The following is a 17,911-nucleotide window of genomic DNA, read 5'->3' as shown; positions in this document are numbered from 1 at the left end:
ATAAATAATAGTAAAGTAAAAAAAAAAAAAAAAAAAAAGCAAAAAGCAAAATTAAATACAGATGAATAAAATGTGTCAATAAAACCGTCACGGAACCTACAACAGAGAAACACACACAACCTCACACACACTTCAAGCGTCTCACTCTGTGCTGGAGGCTCACTTAGATACCGGGGGTTGTGGTCACACGCGATGCAAGAGGGAACACGCTTCATGACATGTTCTCCCAGGCCGGCGCACAGGAGGCCAGTGTGAAAGGCAGACAGAGATGGACGTGAGCAGGAATGGACAGAGAGATGAGCAAGAGAGAGAGCTGTAAACTGACCAGTGGGGAGGGGGGGGGGGGGGGCGGTGTGCAGGGGGGGAGGAGAGAGAGACAGAGAGGCAGCAGGGTTTGGAATGATCTGGGACGAGTGGAAAGTGAGAGGGGCAGTGGAATACTCGCGCTCTCACAAGGGCAAAAGGTGAAAGAAAAAAAAGAAAATAAATCGATAAGAAAAATGACAAAGCTAACTGGCGACAGACCCATTTCAGAGTGACACTGTTACCGTTACATCTGTGCACATTCGACTGTGCAAATGACTCGGGGGTGAATGCTCACCCATCTGTACAAGTCCACACGTTTAGTGTGGATAAATCCTGAAATGCATAAACACAGGGTCTGTCCCCATCATAACTCATCCTTATATCTCATAGCCCCCACACACCTCCACCCCCATCTTCTCTTATCGTAGTGGTTGGGTCAGAGGTTCTATGTTCGAACCTGGAACTTGCCGGCCTTGGTCATGTACTTGATGCCTTTGAAAGGTTTGTACTTCTCCCCGTACATATCCAACCGATTGACCTTCAGTCCTACACAAGAACAGAACAAAGAAACAATGGATCAATTCATGTGATGTGAGCAGGCTTGTTAGATCAAGTCTCGAATGACTCTTGGCGGTTTTAGGACCTCTGTTTGGGTACGTTTGTGCCACCTAGTGCCGAAATATTAGATTACAGCAGTACAGTGGGCCAGTCATGTGACAGGGGGTTAGGGTGTGACTCTTGGGGTTAGGGTTGGTAGACTGGGCAGAGAGGGTTAGACTGACTTCTGGGAGCTGTAAACTGACCAGTGGGGGGGGGGGGAGGAGAGAGAGACAGAGAGGCAGCAGGGTTTGGAATGATCTGGGACGAGTGGAAAGTAAGAGGGGCAGTGGAATACTCGCGCTCTCACAAGGGCAAAAGGTGAAAGAAAAAAAAGAAAATAAATCGATAAGGAAAATGACAAAGCTAACTGGCGACAGATAGCTCACATCACAATTCATGTGATGTGAGCAGGCTTGTTAGATCAAGTCTCGAATGACTCTTGGCGGTTTTAGGACCTCTGTTTGGGTACGTTTGTGCCACCTAGTGCCGAAATATTAGATTACAGCAGTACAGTGGGCCAGTCATGTGACAGTCAGCTGAGGACACACACGATTGAGCTGAATGTATACCCTGTGTGTATACCCTGTGTGTATACACCTTGTGTACCGTATACACCCTGTGTGTATACACCCTGACCCTGTGTATGTGTGTCTGCGTGTCTGTGCAGCATCTCTGTGTGTGTATATTTACAGCGTCTGTGTGTGTGTGTGTGTGTGTATAAGCAGCGTCTGTGAGAGTGAGTGAGAGTGTGTAAGTGAGTGTGTAAGAGTGAGTGTGTGTGTGGCAGGAGCAGGGGTAGTACCTGAGATGGCCATCTGCTGGATCTTCAGCTGGATGTTGATGGTGGGGTTCTCGTCTGGTTTGGAAGCTCCAGCCTGCAGGCTCATGGAACCCTTGAGACTGGGGAGCTTCTGAGGGTTGATCTTACCCACATCCCACGACAATAGCTGAGGGGGAAAAAACAAATGAAACATGTTGTTACAAAAGGATTTGAGCTTACATGTTAGCAAATGTGTTCTGCAAGCCGTCCACACTGCCATGCCCACACACACACACACACACACACACGCGGTACCTTGGTGACGGGGTCAAACGTGAAGGTTCCTTGGGAAGCGTTGAGGTTGGTGTTGAGGACGCCGCGGGGCAGCTGGCTGGTGACCAGGACAGACTCCACAGACTTCCCCATGGTCTGCTTAGGCCCCAGGGTCAGCTCGAAGCGGCCCTGGGAGCTGCCCTCTCGGAACGAGATGTTGTGCTTGATGTACACCGGGATGGCCACCAGACTGAGGGGCGGACAAGCAGGGACGGTCAATGTTGCTGTGAGATGCGGTCAGTGAACACAGACCCCAATAATGCGCCTCTGATCCTTGATTATCGGCTGGACTTTCTACATGCACTTTGTGTACTTCGCCTCAGATGACAGCATCTGATAAATGAACAGAATGTTGAAGAGGTTGGCGCGTGTGTGGAGGTTTAAGTAATCAAGGGAGGGTAACCAGCAACAACTCTTACAGCTGGATTACGATCAACCAAATGAATTGATGTCAGTGTTTCCCCTACCATTATATTAGGGGGGCGCCTTTTAAAAAAAAATTTATATAGCGCCAGATCACAAAAAAAGTAAACCTAGGGGAATCACTGGATGTAAACATGAGAAGGTGCAGGAACTACTTTGTTTCTGTACTACACACATTTATGTTCCACGCCACCTAACACACCATTCCCTCCGACTACCGCACTGGGACTTAAAACTCAGCTGCAATGTTAATATGCATTGACGTCCTTTGTTGACATAGCTGGGTGGACACCCAATGTTAAGAGCTGTTGGGTTTGAGGAGTGATGTGCCTTGCGCACACACATTTAGTCGTGTTAAGTTCGGGTTAGCGGAATGGGCGTAGGGGTTAGGGTTGGTGGAGAAGGTTGAGGGGGCGGTTAGGGTTGGCAGGGCGGGTTTAAGGTAGGTTGAGGGGACAGGGGTGTTATGCTGGGTGGAGGGGGAGTTAGGGTTGGTAAACGGGGGGTTAGGGTTGGTAGACTGGGCAGAGAGGGTTAGACTGACTTCTGGGAGCTGACATGATAGGAGAGCAGGCGGAAGTTTCCGTCCGGGGGAATGAAGGATAGGATCCTCTCGGCTTCCCAGCGCTTGAACCGCACGCACGGGTGGAAGCTGACATCATCCAGCAGCCGGGGGTTCTGGGAACGGACGGGAGCACCTGTTACTTTACTGAATCCAACATGGCTGACAGCACATCGTGTCGAGGTGCAACTGGCGGCGAGAGGGAGACACTCACCATGAATGAGAGAGTGAGGTCAGGCATGCCTGTCAGCTTGACGCAGGCGTCAATCACTCCCTGGATCTCTGCTGTGATCGTGGAGCCTGTGAACGCACGAGAGAGAGAGACAGAGAGAGAGAGACAGAGAGAGGAGAAAAGGTGAGAGAAGGAGAGAGTACAGGGAAGGGAAAGAGAGAGAGAGAGAGAGAGAGAGAGAGAGAGAGAGAGAGAGAGAGAGAGAGAGAGAGAGAGAGAGAGAGAGAGAGAGAGAGAGAGAGAGAGAGAGAGAGAGAGAGAGAGAGAGAGAGAGAGAGACAGAGAGACAGAGACAGAGAGAGGAGAAAAGGTGAGAGAAGGAGAGAGTACAGGGAAGGGAAAGAGAGAGAGAGAGAGAGAGAGAGAGAGAGAGAGAGAGAGAGAGAGAGAGAGAGAGAGAGAGAGAGAGAGAGAGAGAGACAGAGACAGAGAGAGGAGAAAAGGTGAGAGGAGAGAGTACAGGGAAGGGAAGGGAAAAAGTATAAAAACAAACAGTGAGCAAGAGTGAGTGAGAAATTGAGTAGGAAGTACAGGATGGGAAGAGAGGGAGTAGGGAGGGAAGCAGTCCGATGGTGGCCGTGTTTCCTGGCTAGTAGCCCGCCCCGTGGGCCACCCTGAGCCACGGCTGGCCTACCTGACTTGTCGATGATGGCGTCGATCTCCTCCACCACATCGAAGTAGGCCTCGTTGTTGGTGTACTTCACCCCCGTGCGACGCCACGGCACCACAGACAGCTGGCCGGTGGGCAGCTGCTCCCCCACGTTGGTGCTGCCTGCCAGACCGCAGAGGAAGCACATCAGCAGGGACGCTCACACGAGTCATGAAGGAGAACTTTGCGAAACCAAAGTGTGTGTGAGTGTGTGGACCAAGAGAGTGTAACCCTGCGGGGGGGGGGGGGGGGGGTGATCGACAGTGAATGTGTTACACCATGAGTGTGTGTGTGTGTGTGTGTGTGTGTGTGTGTAAAGGCACAGTACCTGTGATGGTGTTGACCACAGTGCGGAGGATGGTTGGAGGCTTGATGAGCTCTTTGAGGATGTTGGACTCGGTGGCTAGCGGGAAGCCATTATCCAGCATCTCCTCCAGCAGCTCATAGACCACCACCACATTGTCCTTGATGGCTGCCTCGGTACACACTCCGAAATAGTCCTGAGGAGGGGAACAAAGATGATGAAGAGACAAGGAGGGACGTTTGTTGTCAGGGTGTGAGTTCAGTGTTATGGAGCATGAGGGTGAACACAGGAACATTGGCGTAAGTGACGGAGGGTGGGTTCGAGGAAGTTTGGAGGATTTGCGCACAAACCTGGAACGTGTCGACCACTCTATGCAGGAACTCGATGACGAAGAGAGGAGGCACCTCGCTCTGAATGACGGCCACAAAGTAGATGCGGTGCCTGAGCACGCTGATGAGGTAGTGGTGGGGAGTGGGGATCACCGGCGGCACGTTCTCGGGCTCGCTGGCGCGCTCTTGCGCTTCGAAGAAATAGTCGCATACGGAGCGACTCACAACGCTCTTCCAGTGCTTCTCCAGGAATATGTCCCCCGAAGAGTTGACGAGGAAGAGACTGTGGATCATTGTTGCTGTAGGCTGAGGCAAGATACAACAGCCTCATTCAGCGAGCCTTAATAAGTCATACGCCGCACTATTTTACTATCAACAGGGCATGATGAGATTTGTTTGAGATTATACTACCTCGTACCTGAGTACGGTGGAAAAAACAGCCATGCACAGTAAAGTGAGGGGGGACATGGGATAAGTGTCATGGAAGTAAGGTGACACCAATTCATTCAGCTTACTCAACATACGGCCAAGCGATCAGGTTCGGCAGAGGTATACTGGTTTTCTAGGTGCACCTTACTACATATATGACGCCAACCTTAGTGAAATACAACTTACTGGTTGCTAGCTAGCGACAGTGAACATTTTTAAAAGGGAAACTGGAGGCCTGCATCAGGACGGTTCTAACCTCCGAGCATCTAACCCCTCCTCCCCTCACACGGTAGTCTTGTGACAGGAGTGGCAAAGCCTCGTCATACATAGATGCAATATCAAAAACGTTCAATGTTGTTATCAATTACGACTATTACTTTATCTAATCGTATCTACTCACCGTGGACTATATGGGAAGTATTTGTCTCGCCTTTTCTCAATGAAAGATTATAGACCGTCGTTTCTTCCCCGTTAGGTGGAGTCAATAATGGGAAACCGACACAGAGCTTAGCCTATCACATGTAATAAAAGCACTGTAATGCCCGCCTCCCCATACCACCCATTGGTACCTGATACGGAAGTATGTGACCACCAGGACGTGATACTTCTCAGTTATTGGACAGCGACCAGTAAACACCAGCCGAATCTTTACATCGATTGGCTCAACGACAAGATCGTGTCTGACATTTTGTGTCAAGGCAATGTGCGGGGCGAGCATCCGTTTTCATCTTGTGTGGGTACATTTTGCGGATAGCACATCAACTCACAATAGGTTTAATTTCATTATATATATATACTATCCACAGTATTTCTGATGTATCGTACGTTGCTGTAGTGATAAACCATGCATATTTACATTATTCATGAGTTTATAGATTGCGCTTATGATTAGAATGACCATTTATAATAGTCAAAAAAATATTTAATAAGAAGGTACATTCGGATTTTTTGACCATGGACCATTAATTGAGACAGAAGAGTTTAAAAAAAATTCAATGAAAACATAAATGGCTCAACATAATTTATTTTTGTTTTATGTTAAAATGTACAGAGTTCTTTAAAAGTACTTGCTAAGAAAGAAAAAAAACAAATAAATGTAAATACATACAGGGACAAAGAAGAGCAGAGGCAGCTGGACGCAACCAACCTTCACAGTGCGCCAAGCCCCATTCCTCTCTTTATTTTGAGCTCTCTCTTAGCTTACAACTCACCATGTACAATTACAAAGGATACAAAAAGGGAAGCGATATAAACAGACAGAAATATACTGAGCTCATTTTTACATGCCTCTTAAATGTAAGGAAGTCATCCTATACACACACAGATCAAAACAAAAGAAAAGAACTCTAAGTGACCTTTAGATATCTGTTTTTTCCTTTTGTTTTAAAATAGCATTAATATACTACACAAAGATAGAAAAATCTAGAGATGAGATGGAATGGAGAGGTTAAAGGCATCTTAAATTCACTAAAAGTGAGTGGTAATTTTTTTGTTGTTTTGAATTTCTTAATAATATTACCCAAGTCGAGCTAAAAAATATGTATTGTTTTTTCCTGAAACTGAAGTGAAAAAAATGACAGTACCAATATCAATGTCAGAATTTCCTTTTTATATTATAGAAAAAACATTTTCTCTACAATAGGTTTTCTAAAGTCAAAAAGAGTCAGCTTGTGTCATAAAAGAAAGCTGCCCAGTCTGATAAAATTCAGAGAAAAACTGAAAGAAAAAAGAAATAAAAACAATTTACACAAATAAAATATGAAAAGTCTGGTCTGTAAGAAAAAAAGTTTCCTCCTTTGACTTGAATACTGGAATACAATAGCAACTGGGTTTCCTCTACTCCCAGCATGGTACTGGAACCATTCTGACCACATGCAGGGCACCCTACCTTTTCACCTGCATGTGTGTGTGCGTGTGTGTGCGTGAGGGCCAGCTCACAATGCACTGGGTGAGGCATCGACCAACAGTTTGGGGCATGACGGTCAATATCCCAACACCAGTCAATGGAGCGCGCAGGCGCACAAAACAACACCAGTTTAACAGAAAACACCATTCACACAGGATGCCTTGACCTCTCGGGGGGGGGGTCATTAACACTTAATGAAGTGGGGGGGGTCCAGCTTCAAAAAGCTGATATTCCTTAAAGCAGTGAGTATGGTCTCCAGAAATGTCTTTCCGCATGTCCAGTAGACAGTCAATTACGTGGGCTGACGTTTATACAACCTCAGTCTGGAGTGTGACTGAACAGCTGAGCGCCGCGATGACCCTCACCTGCCACTAGGGGGAGTCGTCGGGGGACTGTCCAGAGGGAAGTACCAGAATATTTACATCGAAAAAAAAATGTTTCACAACTGCGCTTTATACTGTGGCCCTGTGATCGGGGGTAAACAATGCTACTTGTTTTATCGTGGACGTACGTGTGTGCGCCGTGACCCCCTGACCTCTAGGGTCACCGCGCAGGTTCTGGGTGCTGATACACACCGCTCTACGAGGAAGACAGACTGCGGACCTGTCCTGCTATTTCCTTAAGGCCCAACTTTACTCCTACGCAAGTAACGCCTTGGCTCACCAAGCGGAAACGGAGGTGTGCGTGTGTGTGTACTTGAGAATGTGTGTATGTGTGTGTGTGTTTAAGTGTTATTGGAAAGACTGAATCATCATTCCAGTATGCCACACATATAAAGACCAAAGCATAGATAGTTTGGACTGCACACAAGTATTTTCCACGGTCGTCGAGATGAAAACAAACAACGAAAGTTTCGCAATCATAAAAAAAAAAAAAAAAAGGCCATCTACAATTATAATCATTGTCTCTTTTTTTAAGGTAAGGCTTCCTATGTCAATTAAAAGATTGTGTGCATGGTTGAATATATATTCAGTTAACCATTTCGTTTTTCCTTTATCCGTTGAACATGTCCTCCGAAGTCCGTCCTCAAGTCCCTCCTCCTCCTCTTCCACCTCCTCCTCCTCCTCTTCCTCCCCCCTCACCTCCTGAGCTCTGGGGGGGGGGGGGGGATCAACGCAGTGAAGGAGGCCCTGGCACCAGCACGTAGCCGGGACAGGGTCTGACCGCAGCGGCAGCTCATCCCAGAGGTCCATGTCCACATACCCCCCCAGTCCTCCCAGCCCCTTCTCCCTTGCACAGCCAGCTCTTGGAGGGGGGCTGGGAAACTAAGTCCAACTGAACGGAACAAAATTAACAACAATTCAAAACAGGAAACCCGGGAAGTCCGTCTTTTTTTCCTCTCTCCCTCAGGCGCCGGTTAGGGCTTTCGGAGAGGGTGAATACAAGTGATAGACAGGACCCAGAGGATCAGTGTGTCGGGTTAGGCCCGTCTGTCTCTCTCTCCCTCTCTCTCTCTCTCTCTCCCTCTCTCTCTCTCTCTCTCTCTCTCTCTCTCTCTCTCCCTCTCTCTCTCCGATGTGATCGGGGTGGAGCTCATCTGCTCATGTACGGTGACTGCTTGGGCACGCCGGCGTAGCTGTGGTGCGGGGTGCTCGTGTACATCATGTTGCCGTGGTGATTGGGCTGCATAGGCTGCTGCGGGTACCCCTGGCCTCCCATCATGCCCATCTGCATCTGCATGGGGTACTGGGCTGGCTGGTTCATGTAGGGCGGGTTCCCGTGGTAACCGCTGTTCATCATGGGCTGCGGCATGCGGTAGCCGGCCGACATGGCGTTGAGCGGGTTCATGTTCATGGAGTTGTAGGCGGCCGGCGTGGGCATGAGGTTGGGCATCATGCCGCGCTGCACGGCCAGGGTGCGGGGGGAGCCCTGCATGGCCACGGCCCCGGAGCTGCGCCCGTACAGCTGCTGCTGGTGGGGGGAGGGGGCCAGCTGCTGGGTGGCCTTGGAGCGGATGGCGATGTGGCCCTTCACCGTGGCCATCTGGCCCTGCAGCCGCTGCGTGTGCGGGGGAGGCGCCAGGCTGATGTTGGCGGTGGGCATGTTGCACTGCAGCTGCAGGGAGCCCAGGTTCATGGAGCCAGAGCTGAGGTTGGGGGGCGGGGTCATGGTGGACTGGCCCTGGGGCGGGTGGGGGGAGGGGGCCAGCTGGGCCAGGCCTGGGTTGGACAGGGACACGCTGGTGGCGTAGGAGGTGACGGAGGGGGAGTGGGAGTAGGGCATGGCGTGGGGGTCCATGATGGTGTTGGTGAGCTGCTGGAGCTTGGCCAGGCTGAAGGTGGCCGAGGGCTGGGCGTAGCCCCCGGCGCCAAAGTCCTGGCCCATCCGCTCGTACAGGCTCCGGCCGCCCCCGCCGCCGCCCGCGCTGTCTGGGATCTCCATGATCATGGGCGTGGAGGAGAAGCCGTTGCCCATGCTACACTGCGACAGGGGCTGCTGCTGTTGCTGCTGGGGCGGGGGAGGGGGGGCCGAGGGCGGGGGCTGGGGGGCCGGGGCCTGCTGGGGCACCTTCTTCTGGGGCTGCTGGCCGGCGCCGGGCGAGCGCTCGATCACGCAGCCCTGCGAGGACTTGATCCCGCAGCCGGGCGCGTTGGCGGACGGGGGAGGGGGCGGTGGGGGCTGCGGGCCGCCGTTGCCCCCCGGCCCGCTGTTCTGGCCCGGGCCCCCTTGCTGGATGTGGCTGCAGCTGCCCATGGACATCTGGGAGGCCACGCCGGGGCCGCTGGGGGAGGTGATGCCGGGGGCGGGCACGAAGGAGCAGCTGCTGGCCTGGGAGGAGGCGGAGGAGGGCGCGGCCGAGCTGGAGGAGGAGGAGACGACCGACGAGGAAGAGGCCGCCGCCGCCGCCGCCATCCCCCCGCCGTTCCCCCCGCCGTTGCCCCCCCCTCCCATGGTGGAGTCGTAGCTGCTGGGGTTGTCGTAGTTCTCCGTGGTGCTCTCGATGCTGCCCAGGTCGCTGAAGCCGCTGTCCACCACCTGCTGTGAGTGGTCCGACACAGACGGCACGTCCATCATGGGGCTCGTCTCCATGTTCTGCTGGGAGGGGGCCGACAGGGAGCTGGGGTGCTCCGGGGTGATCTGGGTGTAGCCGCCTCCCCCTCCGCCTCCCCCCGCGGGGCCGGGAGTCCCGCCCCGCTGGCCCTGCCCCGGCTCGCCCAGCACCCCGGGAGCGAGGCCCGGGCTGTTGACGGAGCGCACCGACTGGCTGGGTAAGGGCGGCATGGGCGGGTTGGGCAGGGGGCTGCTGTGCTGGGACGCCCCGCACTCCTCCACCAGGGCCAGTGCCTCCTCTTCCGGCTCCCTGTAGCTCTGGAGGGTGCGGCAGGCGGCCAGGGTCTCCTCACAGTCCTGGTAGGCCCCGTGGGCCTCGGCCTCCTCGTCCTGGGCCTCGCCTTGGGTCAGGGACTGGACCGCCTGCATGGTCTCCAGGTCCAGCTCGTTGCTGCTGTGGTGGTGGGGGTGGTGGTGGTGGTGGGGGTGGTGGGCCAGCTCCTCCTTGAAGTCGGGGTGCTGCTGGTGGGGGTGCGCGTGGGGGTGCTGGGGCTCGATCAGCAGGGTGACGGCCTTGTCCTCCGGGATCAGGGGCGGCAGCTCGACGGGCTCCGAGGCCACCGAGATGACCGTGACCGTCTCCACGGCCGCCGCCGCCGCCGCCGACTCCTCCTGCTCCCGCCTCCGCCTCTCGTCCTGCACCGCCGCCGGCCGGCACTTGGCCTCCGGGGGCTGCTCCTCTGCCTCTTCCTCCTCCTCCTCGTCCTCCTCCCTCTTGCTGACGTAGTCCCGGCCCGCCGCCGCGCTGCCCTGCAGCTCTAAAAAAGCCTCGCCGCCCTGGGGCTCCTCCTTGACGGGCGGCGAGGTGGCGGGCGAGGCCGCCTCCTCCTCCTCCTCCTCGTCCTCCTCATCGTCCTCCGAGTCCTGGCTCCGCCTCTTCTTGTTGCCGCCGGCGCCGGCGGCGCTCTTGTCCTCCAGGTGGCCGTCGCCCTCGTCGTCGGCGTCGTGGTCGTCGCTGCGCCGGCTCCCCGAGCCCGCCATGGCAGCCATCCTCCTGCCGGCGCCCTCGTCCTCCTCCCTCTCCTCGTCCTCCTCCTCCCTCTCCGCCAGGTCGGGGTCGACCCTGGGCGGGGGGGCCCTGGGCCCGGCGGAGGCGGACAGCAGGGGTCTGGGCGGGGGCCGGCTGGGCTTGTCCTCGCCCCAGCCCATCTCCCGCTCCGCCTCGTCGTCCTCCTCCTCGTCTGGCTCGGACGCCGGGGGGGGCTTGGGGAGGGGCTGGCGGAGGGCGGGGTTCTTGGGCGGCCGCCCCCGCCTCTTGGGGATCTTGGGCTCCACGGGTTTGGGGAGGTAGTCCTCTTCCTCGTCAGAGTCTTTGCGCTTGCTGATGTCGTCCGCGGCCGGCGTCCGGAGGGGCCTCTTGCCGGCCCGGTCGTCCGGGGCCCCGATGGGCTTCTCCCCTCCTCTCTCCTGCTCCAGCCTCTCCGCCTCCTCCTGGGCCCGCTGCAGGTACCAGCTCCGGGGCTTTCGCCCAGGCTTCATCTTGATCTTGGCCGGCTGGGGCTCCCCTGACTGGGCCAGACTCCTGTCCCCTGTCCCCTGGCCGCCGGCGCCGCTGCCTGGATTCGGCCCTGGGCGCTGCTTCCAGTGCATGGGCTTGCGGCTCTTGCCCTTGGGCCAGCCTTTCTTCTTCTTGACGGGAGTGTCTGGGTCCGTCTTGGGGGGGTCCCCAGGGGCCGCTGACAAAGTGGAGGCCGCCTTCAGGACAGGGGTGGTTTCTGAGGGGGACAGACAGACAGACATAAAGAACAGTTAGGCACGGCGTAAACAGAATGCCCAGTTTTGCCCAACAAAACAAAACACTCTCTCACAAGCCCCCCACACAAGCCCTCTCAACTCACCGTCCTCCTCCGACTCCGTGAGGTGGGAGCGGCGGGCTCTCTTGGGCGTGGCTTCCCCGTGTCTCAGGGCGTGGCGGGCGGGCAGGTAGCGGCGGAGGGGGTGGTGCCCCAGCGGGGTCTCCTCCTCCAGCCGGGGCATGGTCCTCTCCTGGTCCGAGTCTGCGAAGGGCTCGTCCAGAACCTCCGTGGTCTCGGAGATGGTCTCCGTGACGACGCTGCTGTGGGGATGGCTGCGTGGGCGCATGCGCCGCTTTCGCAAAGGCTTCTGGGAAGAGAAGGGGGGGGGGGGGACGACACAAATTTTAATTATGCACACACACACAAAAAAAAAGGAATGTTATCAAACAGATTCATTTCGAACCGGCCTGTAAGTAAACAGGGTGACTGTTTCTCACCTTGCATTTGAGGCCCATGGCGGGCTTGGTGAGGATGGGAGGGGAGCGAGTCCTCCTCTCATCGTCCTCGTCCTCCTCGTCCTCTTCCTCGCTGCTCTCGCTGAAGCAGCTCCGTCTGACCGGCGCAGGGTCGCTGAGCCGGGGAGCCAGGGGTAGCTGGGGGAGGCCGTCCCCCCGGGACTCGTCACTAAGCCTGGGCTTGGGGCCTCGCTTCTTTCGGGGAGGGCGCCCTCTGCTGCGAGGGGGTGGTACTGCGGGGTGCCGGGGCATCTCCAGGGAGCGGACGCCCGTGCCGTCGGCCTGCCTGTCAAGGGAGAACAGGGCTGGGGGGCTGCCTGGGGAGGACGTGGTGGTCTTGGCCCCCCCCTCACGTTTGTCCTCCTCGGCCGCCGCCCTCATCTTGGGGGGCCTCCCCCTCTCCCGGGGGCTGTCCTTCACCTTGCCCCAGGGCCAGTTCTTGGGGGGGCGCCCCCGGCCCCTGCGCTCGCCGTTGGCGGGGGGAGGGGGCCAGGGGGCGGGGACGGGCGGGGGGCAGCGGACGGGGGAGGAGGCCGGGGAGCTCTGGCTGGCGGGGAACCCTGGGAAGCACTTCATCTCCTTCTCCGTCTCTTCGCTCATGTGCCAGGACAGAGGGGACAGCTTGTGGCTGGCTTTCACCTGCTCCTGCAAACACAAACGACACGTTCAACACACACCACCCCCCCGGCACGGACTACAGTAACGACCCTTAAGTGATTTGACAGGAGACGGGCTCGGCCCCCTTCCTCACCTCCTTGCTGTTGCCCTCCTCTCCCTCCTCCTCCTCGTCCGACACCACCGTGTTGGTGACGATGACGGGCGTCCAGCGCAGGCAGTCGGGCACCACCTCTAGCTGCCGTGGCCGCGCCTGCAGGCGGGCCATGTGGGTGGACACCAGCTTCTCCCTCCGCACCATCACCAGCCTATAAGCCGGACAGAGACAGTGAGGGTCGACAAAACGGCGTACATAGCACCGTTTTGAGGCATATTTACATTTACATTTAGTCATTTAGCAGACGCTCTTATCCAGAGCGACTTACAGTAAGTACAGGGACATTCCCCCGAGGCAAGTAGGGTGAAGTGCCTTGCCCAAGGACACAACGTCATTTGACACGGCCGGGAATCGAACCAGCGACCTTCTGATTACTAGCCCGATTCTCTAACCGCTCAGCCACCTGACTCCCTAGGCACTGAGGCACACTGAGGCACATCTGTGAGTAAGCCTGAAAGCGAGTGCGTGAGTGTGTGTACGAGTGTGTACGTGTGTGTACGTGTGTGTGTGTGTGTGTGTGTGTACGTGTGTGTGTGTCCTCCCTGCCCCCTCCCTCCCTCACCTGTCCCCCTGCTGCTCCAGCATGCCCAGGTGCTCCAGGCTGGTGGTTATGTCCTGAGGACAGATGCCCGTGATCTTGCTGAGGCGGCGGATGGTGAGCTGCCGGTCGCGGACCTCGTGGAGACACTCCAGCACCACGCTGCGCCAGTAGGCCATGTAGGACAGGCGGCCCAGGTCGGACAGGGGCTTCTCAGGGGAGCCCGGCTGTCCCTCCCTCTTAGAGAGGAGGTAGCCTGGAAGAAGGGGGGGGGGGGGAAGAGAGAAAGAGACAGGGGGTGGGGAATAGAAAGGAAGCGCGTGAGAGAGAAAGAGAAGAGAGATGTGGCATGAGTCAAGTGCTTAAGCCCTGCTTTACCCCTCTCACACCCTCGTCCAGCTACCGGAGTTAACATTCCTCTATAACCATCTCCAGTTCACACCTCCAGTCTTACTACTAGAGGGTCTAATGCCTGCCAGCCTGCCAGCCAGCCAGCGGATCGATCCCATTTCCTCGCCATCCGCCCAGGAACTCAACTACTTAAGCAATAGTGATTAGGAGGCTACGTCTAGTTTAAATCCCACAAGTAGTTCAATTTCTGAGACTGAAAGGGGGCAGGGGGAGGGGACCAGCCTAGGAGTAAGGAGCACTTAGGGGGCAGCAGGGAAGGCAGGGCTAGGGTTAGCAGGGTTAGGGTTAGCAGGGCTAAGGCTATGGTTAGCAGGTGTAGGATTAGCAGGGTTAGCAGGGCTAGCATGGTTAGGGTTGGCAGGGCTAAGGGTTAGCAGGTGTAGGATTAGCAGGGTTAGCAGGGCTAAGGCCAGGGTTAGCAGGTGTAGGATTAGCAAGGTTAGCACGGTTAGAGTTGGCAGGGTCTTACTGAAGTCGATGAGGAACCTCCCGTAGCCCTGGCGCTGGTACTGAGGCAGGATCATGATACAGGACACGTTGTACTTCTGTTGACAGTGCTTCTCCTAGAGACACACACACAAACACACCCGTGAACACACACATCCCGGCAGGAGAGCCGAGGCATGGAGAGGTACTTGGAGAAAAGGGCTGCGATCACACAGGAGACCGTGTGTGTGTGTGTGTGTGTGTGAGAGCTGGTCTCTCTCCTAATTGCTGTGTTTTGGCAGCCAGCGCGCATATTAAGCGGAACACCTGCATGCGTGCACGGCAGTGACAGCTAGCGCCGCACGCATCACTGCACTCATATCCGCATTCTGGAAGATTCTGAGCAACAAAAATAGCTCTGACAGACAGACAGACACACACACAGGAGGTAACCAAGTCAGTTTTTTCAGTCTCTTTTTTTGACGTGAAAAAACAGAACGAAGATCTGACAGGAGACACCTCCTGGGGGGGTGAGGTTTGACCCTGCCGGCTCGCCGTACCTTGGAGAAGTAGCCGACCAGGTGGCAGCCCTTGCTGTCGTTCTGGGTGAGCACGTAGAACAGGAAGGGCTCCACGTCGTAGTACAGCGTCTTGTGGTCCAGGAACAGCTTGGCCAGTAGGCAGAGGTTCTGACAGTAGATGGTACTGATGTTCCCGTCCACCTGGGGAGGAAACGCAGCACGACACAGAGGTGAGTCCAGCTGCATCGAGCACAGCCTGCATCAAGCACAGCCTGCATCTGCCCAGCTTCACCCCCAGCCCACTTCACCAGCCCCCCCCACACACACCACCAGCCCCCCCCCCCACACCACCAGCCCCCCCCCCACACCACCAGCCCCCCCCACACACACCACCAGCCCCCCCCCCCACACCACCAGCCCCCCCCCACACCACCAGCCCCCCCCACACACCACCAGCCCCCCCCACACACACCACCAGCCCCCACCATAAGCCCTCCCCACACCAGACCCCCCCCCCAGCCCCCACACCACCAGCCCCCCCCCCACACACACAACCAGCCCCCCCCCCCAGCCCCCACCATAAGCCCTCCCCACACCAGCCCCCCCACACCCCCCACACCCCCCACACCCCCCACACCACCAGCCCCCCCCCCAGCCCCCACCATAAGCCCTCCCCACACCAGCCCCCCCCCACCCCCACCCGCCTGGTTTCAACACTTGGTTTCTAACGTGACTCGGCCAGTGTGGCGCTCTGACACAGACACTCGTGGGATGAGGGAAGGCAGGCTGCTCTAAAAGACTCAGACAATACAGACACTGGTCTCCACCTCACTCTGTTACATGAGAGAGATGGAGAGCGGGAGGGAGAGAGAGAGACGAGACAGGGAAATGGAAAGAGAGAGATGGAGACAGAAGAAAAAAGGAGGGAGATAAAGAGGTGGGGGGGTGGAAAGTTTGGCAGTGGGCCAGACATCCCAGCTATTCTCCTGGGGAGCAGAGTGAGGACAGGCTGCAGACACGGTGAAATAGGAGCTGCAGATGCCATCCAGTCTGTCCCACACACACACACACACACTTCTCAGAGCTGCGGGCCAGTGCCCTTCAGCAGGTACTAGCTTCTAAACACTTGGAAGACTATTTCAGGCAGGGGTATGGCTCAGTGGAAGAGCATGACTATAGATCAAGGAGATTGCAGGTTTAATTCCCCCCGGTATACTACTCCTTGTGTGAGCCTGCTAAGTGAACGCGTTGTGGTTCTGAAGGGAGGAGTTGCCTTCATACTGGCTCCAGAGGACATAAACAGGAAGTATTCGACAAGACAGTGACACCAAACAGGAAGTGGCTTGGAGAGGAAGTGGACGGGGAAGAGTGGTTTGTGGCACGGTGGCCTCTCTTCCTTTTCACACTCCCTTTGTCACTCTCTCTCTCAAACACACACACACACACACACACTTTCTCTCTCTCTTGCTCTCTCACACTCCCCTCCTCCCTTCCGTCCTCTCCTACCTCGAACACAGAGACGTTGTCCTTCCGGTAGATCTCATTGGCCGGCGGGTGGAACCAGCTGCACTTGCGCATGTGCTGGTAGAGGATGCTGCGGCTCTTCATGTAGCGCAGACAGAACTCACACAGGTAGAGTTTAGGCAGCCTGTGGGGGTGGAGGGGAGATAGACAGTGAGAGAGAGACACAGAGAGAGAGAGAGAGAGAGAGAGAGAGAGAGAGAGAGAGAGAGAGAGAGAGAGAGAGAGAGAGAGAGAGAGAGAGAGAGAGAGAGAGAGAGAGAGACAGAGAGACACACACAGAGAGTGTGAGACAGAGATAGAGAGAGAGACAGAGATAGAGAGAGAGACAGAGATAGAGACAGAGAGAGACACACACACAGAGAGAGTGTGAGACACACAGAGAGAGACACAGACACAGAGACAGAGAGACAGAGAGACAGAGAGAGAGAGAGAGAGAGAGAGACACAGAGAGAAACCCAAGCCTGCTCTCTCCCTGTGGTGGAGTGTGTGTGTGTGTGTGTGTGTGTGTGTACCTGCTGTACTCTTGGGGGTACGGAGATGAGTACCACGTCTGGATCTCAAACTTCCCAAACTCTATGACTGACGGACAGCGCATCTGAGGGTCTGGAGGGCCCGTCACTCCCACTTTCTGTTAGGGGGGAGGGGAAAGGGAGGGAGAGGGAGACAGACAAATATGAGAGGGGGTTGTCAGGTTTAAGATCTAAGGCCAAGTCAAGGCTTTCTACAGTGGATTAAGATGCTACAGGGCAGACAGACAGATTACACACCAAGGATTACTGGCCCCTGCTTAACCCAGCCTACCAGCTCCCACAGAGCATCACACGCCACCACACACACACACACACACACACACACAACCAGACACACACAAACAGAGAGGATTACTAGTAGTACGGTGGTCTGTTTTGAGTTTAAACTCGCAGCATCTGCCACAAGGCTCTTAACACGCATAGCATGCTAACCCTAACACACACACACATAGCATGCTAACCCTAACACACACAAACACACACACACAGCATGCTAACCCTAACACACACACACACACACACACACATAGCATGCTAACCCTAACACACACACACATAGCATGCTAACCCTAACACACACACACATAGCATGCTAACCCTAACACACACACACATAGCATGCTAACCCTAACACACACACACATAGCATGCTAACCCTAACACACACACACATAGCATGCTAACCCTAACACACACACTTCGCACAAACCTTTACCCTTAAACTCTTTCAACACTGGAAATACCGATGAATGTCTTTCTTTAAATTCTCTGGATGGCTCCCGAGCCACCTCCCTCCCTACCTACCTGTAGAGACACCTCCCTCCCTCCCTGTAGAGACACCTCCCTCCCTCCCTCCCTACCTGTAGAGACACCTCCCTCCCTCCCTACCTGTAGAGACACCTCCCTCCCTCCCTCCCTGTAGAGACACCTCCCTCCCTCCCTACCTGTAGAGACACCTCCCTCCCTCCCTCCCTGTAGAGACACCTCCCTCCCTCCCTACCTGTAGAGACACCTCCCTCCCTCCCTCCCTGTAGAGACACCTCCCTCCCTCCCT

At 55.6% G+C, this 17,911-nt stretch overlaps 2 protein-coding genes across 2 annotated transcripts in view; both read right to left on the bottom strand.

Moving 5' to 3' along the window:
• Positions 1 to 335: 335 nt before the first annotated feature.
• On the bottom strand, positions 336 to 5,446 carry ap3m2 (adaptor related protein complex 3 subunit mu 2). Its single transcript, XM_062451760.1, has 9 exons — positions 5,328 to 5,446; positions 4,520 to 4,804; positions 4,194 to 4,365; positions 3,851 to 3,988; positions 3,199 to 3,284; positions 2,967 to 3,100; positions 1,982 to 2,189; positions 1,709 to 1,853; positions 336 to 852 (listed from the first exon to the last, which is right to left on the bottom strand). Exons 2-9 carry the CDS (start codon positions 4,790 to 4,792, stop codon positions 752 to 754), a joined length of 1,257 nt encoding a protein of 418 aa, XP_062307744.1. The 5' UTR covers positions 4,793 to 4,804; positions 5,328 to 5,446; the 3' UTR covers positions 336 to 751.
• A 487-nt stretch (positions 5,447 to 5,933) lies between these two features.
• kat6a (K(lysine) acetyltransferase 6A) overlaps positions 5,934 to 17,911 on the bottom strand; it is a 25,874-nt gene continuing 13,896 nt past the window's right edge. The window contains exons 2-10 of the mRNA XM_062452145.1: positions 16,840 to 16,955; positions 16,310 to 16,451; positions 14,843 to 15,004; positions 14,326 to 14,419; positions 13,470 to 13,701; positions 12,887 to 13,058; positions 12,118 to 12,780; positions 11,723 to 11,987; positions 5,934 to 11,599 (exon numbers count right to left, since the gene is read on the bottom strand). Coding sequence (XP_062308129.1) covers positions 8,367 to 11,599; positions 11,723 to 11,987; positions 12,118 to 12,780; positions 12,887 to 13,058; positions 13,470 to 13,701; positions 14,326 to 14,419; positions 14,843 to 15,004; positions 16,310 to 16,451; positions 16,840 to 16,955 — 5,079 coding nt within the window. The 3' untranslated portion in view covers positions 5,934 to 8,366. The remainder of the gene's footprint in view (positions 11,600 to 11,722; positions 11,988 to 12,117; positions 12,781 to 12,886; positions 13,059 to 13,469; positions 13,702 to 14,325; positions 14,420 to 14,842; positions 15,005 to 16,309; positions 16,452 to 16,839; positions 16,956 to 17,911) is intronic.

Source organism: Osmerus eperlanus, chromosome 25 (genome assembly GCF_963692335.1).
Source record: "Osmerus eperlanus chromosome 25, fOsmEpe2.1, whole genome shotgun sequence".
NCBI classification, from domain to species: domain Eukaryota; kingdom Metazoa; phylum Chordata; class Actinopteri; order Osmeriformes; family Osmeridae; genus Osmerus; species Osmerus eperlanus.
The sequence above is the reverse complement of the archived record's forward strand: the minus strand, read 5'-3'. Positions and strand labels throughout refer to the sequence as shown.

Excerpts from the sequence above, each read along its gene's own strand:
- ap3m2 (XM_062451760.1), bottom strand. The coding sequence starts at position 4,792 with ATGATCCACAGTCTCTTCCTCGTCAACTCTTCGGGGGACATATTCCTG. Across the intron at positions 3,285-3,850 it reads CGCCATCATCGACAAGTCAG|GCTCCACGATCACAGCAGAG; the intron begins GTAGGCCAGCCG and ends GTGCGTTCACAG. Across the intron at positions 853-1,708 it reads CCAGCAGATGGCCATCTCAG|GACTGAAGGTCAATCGGTTG; the intron begins GTACTACCCCTG and ends GTTCTTGTGTAG.